This window comes from Jaculus jaculus, chromosome 7 (genome assembly GCF_020740685.1).
Source record: "Jaculus jaculus isolate mJacJac1 chromosome 7, mJacJac1.mat.Y.cur, whole genome shotgun sequence".
Lineage (NCBI taxonomy): Eukaryota > Metazoa > Chordata > Mammalia > Rodentia > Dipodidae > Jaculus > Jaculus jaculus.
The window spans coordinates 22,902,056-22,914,793 of NC_059108.1; the positions used below are offsets into that span (position 1 = coordinate 22,902,056).

Genomic DNA, 12,738 nt, shown 5'->3' on the forward strand with positions numbered 1-12,738 from the left:
ATTTGCATTGTGAAATGGTCTCAAGTCTATGGGGCTAGGGGTAGAATATGGTGGCTTGAATGTGAATGTATGTCACCCATAGTCTCAGGCTTTTTAAAATCTTTTTTTTTTAAAAAAAATATTTTATTTATTTATTTATTTGAGAGAGAAAGAGAGAATGGGCATGCCATGGCATTCTCACCATGTTCTCAGAAGCATCCCCACCATCTTGTCATGATGTGTCTGTGGTGGGAAGGGTCTGGGTCCTGTTTGATCTCATCCACAGAACCCATGTTGGCCCTGCTACACAGAAGGTACTCAGTACCTACTGGCTGAACTGATTTGAAATTAACACTGTAGCTTTCCATGCAATAGACATGTTAGGACCTTTGCATAGAGCTGGCCTATCACTTCAGAGTTGTTTCCATCCCTATTTCATGCTGTCCTTTTTTAAAAAAAATACAACAAACAAAAAAACCCCTTTATTTATTTGGGAGAGAGGCAGACACAGAGAGAATTAGTTTGGGTACACCAGGGCCTCCTGCCGCTGCAAACAAACTCTAGACGTATATACCACTTTGTGCATCTAGCTTTATATGGGTACTAGGGAATCGAACCCAGGCCATCAGGCTTTGTAAGCAAGCACCTTTAACCGTGGAGCCATCTCTTCAACTCCTGTCCTTTTTATGACTTCCGTCTTTTATAATCTAAGTCCTGGGACACTGGTAAATATGCCCGCAGCACTTGCTTTAACTGGGTTGCTGATTTTCCTTTTCCTAACTCCTGTTACTGATCATTCCCCCTCCCATCGCTGGCCCTTGCAGTCTACTGGGATGTGGTAAATTGGAGACTGGCTTATACAACATCCCTTGATTTCATAGTGGATGCCATGACCTCTGACACGCTGGTCACCGCCTTAAAGCTGACTCCACCGAGGATGCAGGATGCGCTGTCACAGAGATTGTGAAGGTGAGGTCCCCAGTGCGCTGATCTGTTTACTGTGAGCCTCCCATGTGCTGGGTGCTTATCATCAACCCACTGAATTCCCCCACCAAACTGTATATACGATCACCATCCCTGTTTACTTAGAAAAGAATCTCAAAGATGAAACTGGGTCAAAAATTATTAATTTTTTTGGAAATTTAATACCTATTACCAAAATGCTTAATGAACTAAAATTTCTGGAGACTTCTATAACATACTTTCCAAAAGTGATGGACGTCACAGAATACTGTGAAGTCAGATTTGCAAAGTACTGGATTTGTCCTCTCCAGAGTGACAACGCACTCATCCAGGGTGAGTTGGCTAAGCTGACAAGCAGCTAAAGGAGGGCCCAGGTCAGTGCTGAAACCATGAGGGAGCTTCCAAATGTTTCATTGAGTTTCTCCATGTTACTCTGGGTTGAAGAGATGAGGGTTTGCAAGCTCCGTGTCCTGGCTCCTTGCCTTCTTCTTCGGTGCTGTTGATACTGCCATGGGAGCCTCTCACACTATACAAGAAGCCTCTCCTCTGCTTCCAAGCAGCTCACGAGCATCAGCACTGCCCTTGCCATGTCTGCTGAGTTTTCTGTAATGACTGGTCCATTGCTTTCTCCCAGGCTGGACTGGAAGGTGAGGGCAGGGATGATGTTTGCTTGATTCACCAAAACACGAGCCAGCATCCGTCACAGAGAGCGAGCCAGTGTGGACGGGCTTGTTGGCCACGTGCACACACTGACTTGCACATCACAGGAAATGGACCTGGGTGCAAGTGTCCATTGTAAATGATTTAAGCTTGCATATTTTGCAAGAATTTTATTGGTATGCTTAGTTATTTTGTATAGTTCCTTTAGAGCCTCGTAACAGGTAACAAATAAGGCTGAGTTAAACCTTTCATTAATTAGAAGGCCTTGGCTGATTTAGATTCAAGCTCTCTCATTTCTAGTATGTTCATGTTAATCAAAAAAGTTTTTGATTGGGCATACTGGCTCATGCCTGTAAATCTCAGCATACTTAGGAGGCTGAGGCAGAACAACCGCCATGAATTTGAGGCCTGTATGGGCTACATATCAAGATGCTGTCTCAAAAATAAAAACATGTTAGGGCTGGAGGGATAGCTAGGCAGTTAAGGCATTTGCCTGCAAAGCCAAAGGATCCTGGTTCGATTCTCCAGAACCCATGTAAGCCAGATGCACAATGGGGTACATGTGTCTGGAGTTCGTCTGCAGTGGCTGGATGGCCTGGTGTGTCCATTCTCTCTCTCTCTCTCCCCTTCCCTCTTTCTCTCTCTCAAATAAATAAATAAAGTGTGTTAAAAAAAAAAAAACAGGGCTGGAGAGATGGCTCAGCGGTTAAGCGCTTGCCTGTGAAGCCAAAGGATCCCGGTTCGAGGCTCCATTCCCCAGGACCCATGTTAGCCAGATGCACAAGGGGGTGCACGCATCTGGAGTTTGTTTGCAGCGGCTGGAGGCCCTGGTGCGCCCATTCTCTCTCTCTCTCTCTGCCTGTAACTCTCAAATAAATAAATTTTTTTAGAAAAAGATGGAATGCTAGGAACTCCTCTCCGGTGTCGGTCAAATATGTCTGTCACCAGGCCTGCTGAGCTTGTCTTTTTATTTTAGTTTTTGGTGTGTGTCTCAATCAGACCCAGGCCCTCACTAGCACCAGGCAAGGATTCTGGCACCGAGCTTTACCCTCTGTCCCCACTGGGATTTTATTTTGGCTTTCTATGTTTTACCTGGAATCTATCCACTCCTTGCTTTTCTTCCTCCAGTGTCCCATCTCAAGGGTCAGTTTCCTACTGGCTTTCCAATTACTCCCTACTGCCGGGTGGGGGGGGGGCACTTTTACAATCAAATGTTAACTTCTTGCTGTTTCACTGTTTAATGGTTTCTCACAGACAGCAGAGTAACACTTGGGACGAGCTCCAGGGATCAGAAGAGACTATGGCTGCCTCTCCATGACTGCTCCCCTTCAGAAACAGCCTGAAAGAGCCAACCTGAAAAGAGTGGCAGAGCCTGAGATTCCCCCCTCGCTCCAGCACATCTCCAAGCCTCGAACCATGCTCGTTTTCTCTGCCTGGATGGCGCTTCTCACTCGTCTTCTGTGAACTCACACTTACTGTTCCCACACATCTCCTGTAAAGCATCTCCTGCCCTGGGAGACCTTCTTTCCATCCCTGTCCCCCTCTTGCCATCTTCCAGGTCAGCTGTGTGCAGCCCTGGGTGCTTCCTTCTGCCACCAGGCACCACAACCACAGTTTAGCTTGTCTGCCACTGGACTGCTGACTGCCCGTTATTTCTGGGACTGGGCAATGGCCGAGGAAACACGGGAACCCAGAGGGCAAAGAGAGGAGGACCCAGAGCAGACCTGGGGGTCCTGAGAACCGACCAGCGGAGGCCTAAAAGGAAAACAAGAACGGCTACTTCCCAGAAGCGCAAGGGAGGGCAGTGACAGGGGAGAAATGGCCACGATGCTGAAAAATTAAGTGTGACAGGGTCTCAAACATGTCCTAGCAGGCCATGGGTCACCTCAGTGAGAGCAGTCCTAGTGGAGTAACAGAGGAAAATGAGACTGCACCGGGCGGGGAGCCAGTGGATGGTGAAGAGGTTGGAGCAGCTGGAGAACTCTTACTAAGTGGCACTGTTAGCCGGGCGTGGTGGCGCACGCCTTTAATCCCAGCACTCGGGAGGCAGAGGTAGGAGGAGGATCGCCATGAGTTCGAGGCCACCCTGAGCCCACAGAGCGAATTCCAGATCAGCCTGGGCTAGAGCGAGACCCTACCTCGAAAAACCAAATCCCCCCCCCAAAAAAAGAGTAACTCAAAAAGGAGACAGGAGCAGTCCATTTGGGAACTTGTGTGGAGGTTCTAGCAGGGGCAGAACAGCTATTGTATACCCTTGACAGAAAATGGGTCCTTCCCTACTGGGGGAAAGTCATCTTTGACCAAGCATGCAGCTTTGAGAGGGACACACATGGAGTGGTAAGGGAGGAAGAGGACACCTGCCTAGCTAGCTAGATCAGCTGAATCAACCCTGGTGACCCATGGGGTGACAGATGTCATAGCCAGATCACTCTCATATCCAAGGGAGTCTATTTGGGGATGTGGTTCCTGGGGCCTGAGGAAAAGGACCAAAAGAAAACTTTTGTTTAGGCGTGTGTTGGGAGTGGAGGGTTGGGGAGAGTGAGCAAGCAATAAATACATTTTTTTTCTGTTTTGGTTTTAGTTTGTGTGTGATGTGTCCAGATGCGCGTGCCCTGTGCAAGCATGCATCGAGGTCAGAGGAGGTGGGTGTCCTCTATCATTGTCCTGCTTTATTTCCTCGAAACAGCAACTGTCACTAAACCTGGAGCGCCACTTAGTGATTCTCCCATCTCTGCCCACCATAGCACTGGGGTTTCAGGAATGCATAGCCTATACCTGGATGTTTATGGGGATTAAACTCACCATCACATGTGACACAAAAAGTGCTCTTGCCACTGAGCTATCTCCCCAGGCCAGAAATAAGTTTTTGTTTTATTCATTTATTTTTATTCTTTTTAAAAATTTTTTTAAATTTATTTATTTGAGAGCGACAGACACAGAGAGAAAGACAGATAGAGAGAGAGAGAGAGAATGGGCGCGCCAGGGCTTCCAGCCTCTGCAAACGAACTCCAGACGCGTGCGCCCCCTTGTGCATCTGGCTAACGTGGGACCTGGGGAACCGAGCCTCAAACCGGGGTCCTTAGGCTTCACAGGCAAGCGCTTAACCGCTAAGCCATCTCTCCAGCCCTATTTTTATTCTTTTCTAAGTAGGGTCTCACTCTAGTCCAGGTTGAGCTTCATACTTCAGTCTCCTGAGTGCTGGAATAAACATTGGCACCCTTATGACTGGCTCACAGATTAAAAAAAAAAATTAAACTGTTCATCTGACAGCTTTTGGAGGAGGACGAAGTTGAGTGTAGGGGACGGGAGAGGGAAGGGGAGCGTGTTAAAGTTCTGGGACTGGCAACATGAGTGTGCTGAGCACAGGGAGAGGGAAGAACAGGGAACTCTGCCCCTGGCTGGGAGATCGCCACTGCGCAGGCAGCCTGAATCACAGACCCCCCCTCCCCCCCCCCGCCCGCCGGCCCCCAGATTGCCAGGAGGAAGAATGCTCCAATCACAGAGCCCGTATGTCAGCAGCCACGTGGCAATGGAAAGAGATCCTGGGCTGAGGCACTGGGGACATGGAGGACTGGCATTAGCGACGAGTGAGGACAAGTGGAGGGCAGTGAAGGGTTTAGGGACTGCAAGGTGAGGAGGCCCAAGTCACTGGTGACGCACAAGTGTAACCTTTCTGAGCTGGGACAATTCTGGTCCCTACCAAGCCCTCCAGGTTGCAGGTGGCTAAAACAGATGCCAGTAAAGAGAGACTGGAGTCTTACCCATCCACAGGGGAGGTTTCTTGTGCTCTTTCTCCCAATGGCATAATTAGGATGATCTTTTATGAATCCTTCTTCTCGGATTAATTTTCTCTTTCCTGTGCGTTTCTTATGCCAGCTATGGATGGTTAAATAATGTCAACTTGAGCACATTAGGAACCAAGTCAGAGACACACCTTTTGGACAAGTCTGTGAGGGTGTTTCCAGGAAGGATTAAAGAAGAAAGAAGTCTTTCCTCCATGGTGGGCAGCTGCTCCAGTGGTGGAGTCTATGTGAAGGGGCTCCGAGGGCCACATGCCTGGCTGTGCATGCCACGTGCTCATGTGTACATCTACCCTGCTGCTGTCCTTGGTGGGCGCTGAAACCCGGCTTTATCAGCCTTCCAGCACGGACTGAAGACCAGTGGCTTTCCAGGAATTGCCCAGGCCTTCCATGCCAGAGACTGCTGAGGCACCCTGCCCTGTACACTGAGCAGCTACTGAGTTCCAGCCTGCAGACAGCCATTGTTGGATTGCCCAGCCTGGATCGCGTAAGCCGATCTAATAAATCCCCTTTATAACACATATCCAGCCTATCAGTTCTGTTCCTCTAGAGAACCCCGATTAGTAAACCACGGCCTGCCTTGTATTTCCTTCTTTAGGAGACCCTTTATGACTGGATCGGCGCTACCCAGTGAAAACACCCTTTCCCAGCTACTTTTATTCTGATGTGACACTCAAACTGAGTATCAACCCTGTTCTACCCTAAATCATGGGGTACTGGTTTATAAGAAAACATAAAGGGCATTAACAACCATGAAAATAGGCAGTGGTGGCTCGCTTCCCAGGGTCAGTGTTTTCTGGAGCCAGTGCCTCTAGTAAAACATCAATCATTAACTATTCAGTGATCCTAAACAGACCAGTGATGGAAGGGGAACCTTGGGTTATAAACTACAGGGCCAAAAAGAAGGGAAAGATAAACCTGTCTGTCCCTTCTTCTAGTCCAGCTTCCCATGACCAAAACCGTTCCTTTGTGGACAGTGTCTTGCATTTCTTGCATACCACATTATTAACTCCAGAGTGCCAAGCACAGACTGAGGCAGCCATCCTTTGAATTTTCTGGGGTCCGAGCAGTTGCCAAATTGTCTAAGACATTTTATCAACACATGCTAACCATAGTTTTCTCTAGAGATAGTATGAAAACTAAACTCCAACATTTTCAATATAGACTGGTTCCTCTTTGGTTTGGATTATAGAGAAGAACCATTCTGGAACTGGTAAATCTATCACATGCATCTTTGCCCAAACACGGGCTGTTCTCTGTCACTTTCAAGCATTTAAGCACAGGAATAGCTGCGGGCAACAGAGCATGGTGGCCAGCACGTGACTTTGCCACAACTCCTACCTGTGTGTCCTCTGAAGGTTGTGACCAACGTGCAGTTTTCTTGCTCCAGTTTGAGGATGGTTACTTGGCCTGAGTGATCACCAATAAACACGTGCCGGGTTTCAACATCAAATCTGTCATGCATGCATTAAGGAATGTTTCTCAAATTAGAGGGGGGATTTACAGGAAAACAAGCACACACACACACAAAAAGATTAGTTATCTACTTAATCCTATCTCAAGGGTCATTTTAAACAATCAGAGACAAACTGGAAAAATAAGTTGTTGATTATCCATTGTTCACTAGAACAAAAGCTTAAGCCTTGGGACCTTGGATAGAATGGATTTTAATTCAGCCCACTCAGTGGCTGGCAGTGTACCATTGGTCTGCCCTTACTTACCCCCCCCCCCCACAAAGAATTGTGAGATGCATTTGAAAACTGTCTACCTTATCTCACTGGGGTCACCCACATAGTCAAGCACACTCAAGTTCTATAGTAAACTATTTAACTTCGTTGAAAAAAGAAGAGGGGGAATTATATAGAAAAAAATGCATGAATTTATCAAGTAATGTGTAGTGTCGTACCAGGAAAACTTGCAGACAGGCGCTTAAAGACAAAAAAAAAAGTGTACTTAAGAAAATGAAGGACACACCACATTGCTGGAGAGTCAGACTCGGCCTGGCTAAGATGTCATTTCTTAGCACATTTATAAGTTTAACATAATCTCCATAAATCGCAACATTTTCTAGAGCTACTTGTGTTCATCTTAAGCCCACATGGAAAAATAAATAAGTAGTTTCCAGAAACCACAGGTTATTACATTGTTAGTGAGCCTCATGCTACTGGGATGAGCCTCCAAAGATGACGGTTTATGGGGAGAGCGGGATTTATTTCAGGCTTACACATAGAGGGGGAGTTTCATAACAGCGAAAAAGAAGGAAGCTGGCTCCCATGAACAGAGAGAGAGAGAGAGAGAGAAAGAGGAGCCCCACCCAGCACCCCACCCAAGCAAGCATCAAAAGCTAATAGCAAAACAGCAGGGACCCGGGCAGAGCTTATTCTGCATAATTTAGGCTGGAATTCAGATCCTCCCCCAAACACACCTTTGGGCTGAACCCCAGGATCTGCGCCCCAATGACACCTCTTCCAGCCCGGCTGCTGAAGTCCAAGTTACAAACTTTCTTAAAACTCAATTGTCGGTATTGGGCTACTTTCCTAGAAGTGGTTGGTCAGAGAGGCCTTTGAGCCCCGCCCCCCAAAACAGTACAGTTATTTGCCATGGCTATTGGCTGCCCTTTAGAACTGTATGGTAAGATCCTATTGCTGAAGATACTATGTACTTTAGTCACAGGGCAAACAGAAATCAAGCTGGAACCAGGATGGAAGCCTCCTTGCTGGCTAGTTCTCATACAGAAGGTATGGTGCAGGCTGCTGAGGGAGAAGTGTCATCAAAAGTCTTACTCAGGCCTGGAGGGATGGCTTAATGGTTAAGGCATTTGCCTGCAAAGCCAAAGGACCCAGGTTCAAGTCCCCAGGACCCACGTTAGCCAGATGCACAAGGGGTGTATGCATCTGGAGGCCCTACCGTGCCCATTCTCTCTCTGTTTCTCTGTCAAATAAATAAATAAATAAAATAAAAATATTTAAAAGTCTTACTCAGCTATGGAGTCTGTGTGCTACAATACCATCAGTAATTGGAGCAATCAACCACTTTAACGTGATTTGCAGCAATCCAAATCTGGTATTGTAAACCTAGTCAAAAGGCTGTGGCCGGGAAGGTCATAGGCTCTAGTGGGAAAGCTACTGTTGTTTTGATGAATGGACATCGTGTGCCCATCAAATTGCTTTCTATGTTTATGCCCATAGATTAGCGTTGCTGTCAGCTTTGATCAGAGAAGCTCCTTTTGGCAGTGGGGAGTGTTAACTTCAGACACTTGTAACTGGCCAACGTACTGAGTATAAGGGACTGTTGCATGCTAAGCCATAAGTGACTGGACATCTCTATCAGGGCCTCCAAGACTCAGGAACTATCATGGAAGAGGGGGCGGAAAGGATGTAAGAGCCAGAGGAAGGAGTGAGGTGAGGTGTCTTTGGAGCAGGCCATTGCTCACGGACCACACTGATGTCATAACTGGCACACGACTTGTGCAAGATGGCCCGTCAACATGCTGTCATGGGGTGGGAGCGGAGTTCACAAAGCCTCACTCCGCTCCAAGGCTATAGGTAGATTCCTAGCTGGGTGGGGTCAGGGGAAGAGACAATTCACAAGGCTCCACATCTCCCTGCGGCTGTTGGTGAGGAGCTCATGCTCCTGTAAATAATCCTTCACCCAGGATCCTGTAAAAAGCTCACTGGTTTATCAAATAAATTCATCCACAAGGACATGAAGGTAGGAGAGGGACTGGCTGGAAAGGGAAGAAGCAGGGTGGAAGGGGTGAATATGGTAAAATAATACATTACATACATGTATGAAAATGCCATAATGAAACCCATTATTTTTTTTGAAAGTTTTTTTTTAATTTTTATTTATTTGAGAACAGACAGAGAAAGAGGCAGAGAGAGAGAGGGAGAGACAGAGAGAGAGAGAATGGGTGTGCCAGGGCCTCCAGCCACTGCAAATGAACCCCAGACGTGTGTGTCCCTTGTGCTAACATGGGTCCTGGGGAATTAAGCCTCGAACCAGAGTCCTTAGGCTTCACAGGCAAGCGCTTAACTGCTAAGCCATCTCTCCAGCCCATGAAACCCATTATTATACATAATTATATGTGGTAATAAAATAAGTAAATAAGCAAGAAGATCCAGGAATATACTGAAAATAAGAATATGGAGCCGGGCGTGGTGGTGCACACCTTTAATCCCAGCACTTGGGAGGCAGAGATAGGAGGATCGCCATCAGTTCAAGACCACCCTGAGACGATATAGAGAATTCCAGGTCAGCCTGGGCTAGAGTGAGACCCTACCTCAAAGAAAAAAAAGAATATGTGTTAGGGGGAGGTCAAACCTACCAGACATTAGAATGTTAAAAAGGGCTTTTTTGGGGGGAAGGGCTTTACAATAACCTTAATGACAATACCTTCTCAATATATCTTTAAATAAAAAGGACCTGCGTCTTTAAGGCTTAGTCTGCTGTAGCCCCAGCACTATTTCCTGACCGTGGACTCTCCGACTCATGCTCCGAAGGCACATCACAGGGTGTTCTCTGTTTGCAAGACCTTGGGGCAACTAGACTCTCGTGCTTGCTTAGCCGGGTCACTTTCGCATTCGCCAGTGGCATGTTGAATTTGAGGGCATGGGCTTGATCTAGCTGTAGCATATTTCTTGTATCTTCTCTCCCCACAGAGATACCTTAGATGCTTTTCATTCTGCTGCGTGTAGTTTAGGGGGGCGCTATGGATCAATATAGGGTGGAGGGATCATATTTTTCATCATTTGCAGGTGAAGGATGGAAGTGTTGATTTGGTAAATATGGGAGGAGTTTCATCAGTCCAGATGAGATGCAGTGCTTTCTGTCACAGTCTGTAGTCTCCCTGGAGACTTAAGTCTTAAGAGCATCTTAAGTCTAGTGATTGTTCCCTTTACAGGCAAAAAATAAAAAAAATCCCTAAAATGTGCTACTGGTGCATAAATAAACAGACGAATGAACACAAGGTCCAGAAACAGACCCCGAAGCACACACAATTCTACCATATATCCCTTATAAAGGTAGCTCATTGGGCTGGAGAGATGGCTTAGCGGTTAAGCGCTTGCCTGTGAAGCCTAAGGACCCTGGTTCGAGGCTCGATTCCCCAGGACCCACGTTAGCCAGATGCACAAGGGGGCACATGTGTCTGGAGTTCGTTTGCAATGGCTGGAGGCCCTAGTGTGCCCATTCTCTCTCTCTCTCTCTCTCTCTGTCTGCTTATTGCTCTCAAATAAATAAAAAATAAAATAAAAAAAGATTATTTAAAATGTAGCTCTTCAAAATAGTAAGGACACAATATATTCAAAAAGTTGTTTGGGGCTGGGTAGATAGCTTTCAGGAAAGTACTTTCCTCACAAGCATGTGGATTTGAGTTCAGTCCCTAGAACCTGCAAAAATGCCAGGTATGGTGGCGTGTCTGTAAGCCCATACTGGGGAAATGGAGACTAGGACTTACTGGCCAGCCAGTCTAACCTAATTGGTGAGCTCCAGACCAATGAGAAACCCTGTCTCAAACTGGTGGACAGCATTCCTGAAGATGACACTCAGGGTTGTCCTCCAACCTTCACATGCACACATACGCATATGAACATGCATTTAAAATTATGCAGCAGGGTAGGGTGGGGCTGGAGAGGTGGCTCAGCAATGAAGGTGCTTCCCTGCAAAGCCAAAGGACCCAGGTTTGATTCCCCAGGACCCATGTAAGCCAGATGCACAAGATGGCACATGTGTCTGGAGTTCCTTTGCAGTGGCTGGAGGCCCTGGCGTGACCCTTCTCTCTCCCCCCACCAAATAAATAAAAATTTAAAAAAATTTAAAAAATTATGGGGCTAGTGAAATATCTCTATCATACTTCCAAGGCTCAGGGTCCATTGCGGAAGAGGTGGCACAAAAAGAAGGGCAGGACTGCTTACGATGCACTCTTCCAGACACAAAATGACCTCGATATCCATGACCTCTCAGTGCCTGGCACTACCTACACAAGACCCTCATAATAGGAGGAAAAGATGATGACATCAAAATAAAAGAGACACCGATTGAGAGGGGACACTAGAAAAACTGATAATATGTGCCCACATTGATTCCATTTTAATAGCTACACTTTGAAAATAGCCCAAAGGTTCATCAATAGGAGACCCACTGAATGAACTATGCTGTGTCCACGCAATAGAATACTAAGTAAGCAGGACAAAAAAATTGACATAAACATGGAGGTCAGATATAGAATTACTCCTAGGATCTCTTATAAAGTGTGTGAGTGAGCTAAACTACCTTTATGTAAGAAAGGAGGGATAAAAATGCGTGTCAGTGGCCGGGCGTGGTGACGCATGCCTTTAATCCCAGCACTTGGGAGGCAGAGGTAGGAGGATCGCTGTGAGTTCAAGGCCACCCTGAGACTCCATAGTGAATTCCAGGTCAGCCTGGGCTAGAGTGAGACCCTACCTCGAAAAACCAAAAAAAAAAAAAAAAAAAAAAAAAATGCGTGTCAGCATTTAGAAAAGGAAGCACTTGGAAGGATTAAGATCCAACAAAAATGGCTGCTCATGGAGAAGGGAGAAGCGAATGAGGAGGCAATGAAAGAAGTTAGAATTAATAACTGTTTCTGTTTTGGAATCTTGCAGTTGTTTTACATATTTAAAAGATAAAATTGTAAAAGATAAAGCCCTCAAAATTGGAAACCCAGTAAAATGAAGGCATCTAATCATCAATTGGCAATATACTACATATACTTTTTTTTTTTTTTTTTTTGGTTTTTCGAGGTAGGGTCTCACTCTGGCCCAAGCTGACCTGGGATTCACTAGGGAGTCTCAGGATGGCCTTGAACTCATGGCAATCCTCCTACCTCTGCCTCCCGAGTGCTGGGAATAAAGGCGTGCGCCACCACGCCTGGCTACTACATATACTTTTAAGTGACTTTCAACACAAAATACCTTTACCAGGCATGGAGGAATGCAACTGTGCTACCAGGTACTTGGGAGGATTAATTAACCTGTGAGTTCAAGCCCAGTCTGGAAACACAGCGGGACCATGTCTCAAAAACAAACAGCAATGAAAACAAATTTTTTAAAAAGGGTAAGTTCCAGAAGTAGAGAAAAGTAACATTCTTTGTCTTGAAAAAGTTACACTATTTTGGGAGATGTAAAAAGTAACTAGACTTGTGATATGTATATAATCAAATCCAAATATTGGTCAAGAAGAAAGACATCAATTATGCAAACGTAGAGGGAGACAATTCTATGGAAATAGAATAATATGAAAATTGATAATTGAAAAAACCCTAAACTCACAACATTTGGAATGTTTATCCATAGTAAAATATACTCTAAGAATAAAG

At 45.9% G+C, this 12,738-nt stretch overlaps 1 protein-coding gene across 1 annotated transcript in view; it reads right to left on the reverse strand.

Moving 5' to 3' along the window:
* Positions 1-12,738, reverse strand: part of Wdfy2 (WD repeat and FYVE domain containing 2) — a 174,681-nt gene that overhangs the window by 24,131 nt on the left and 137,812 nt on the right. Inside the window, exon 6 of the mRNA XM_004660042.2 lies at positions 6,744-6,856. Coding sequence (XP_004660099.1) covers positions 6,744-6,856 — 113 coding nt within the window. The remainder of the gene's footprint in view (positions 1-6,743; positions 6,857-12,738) is intronic.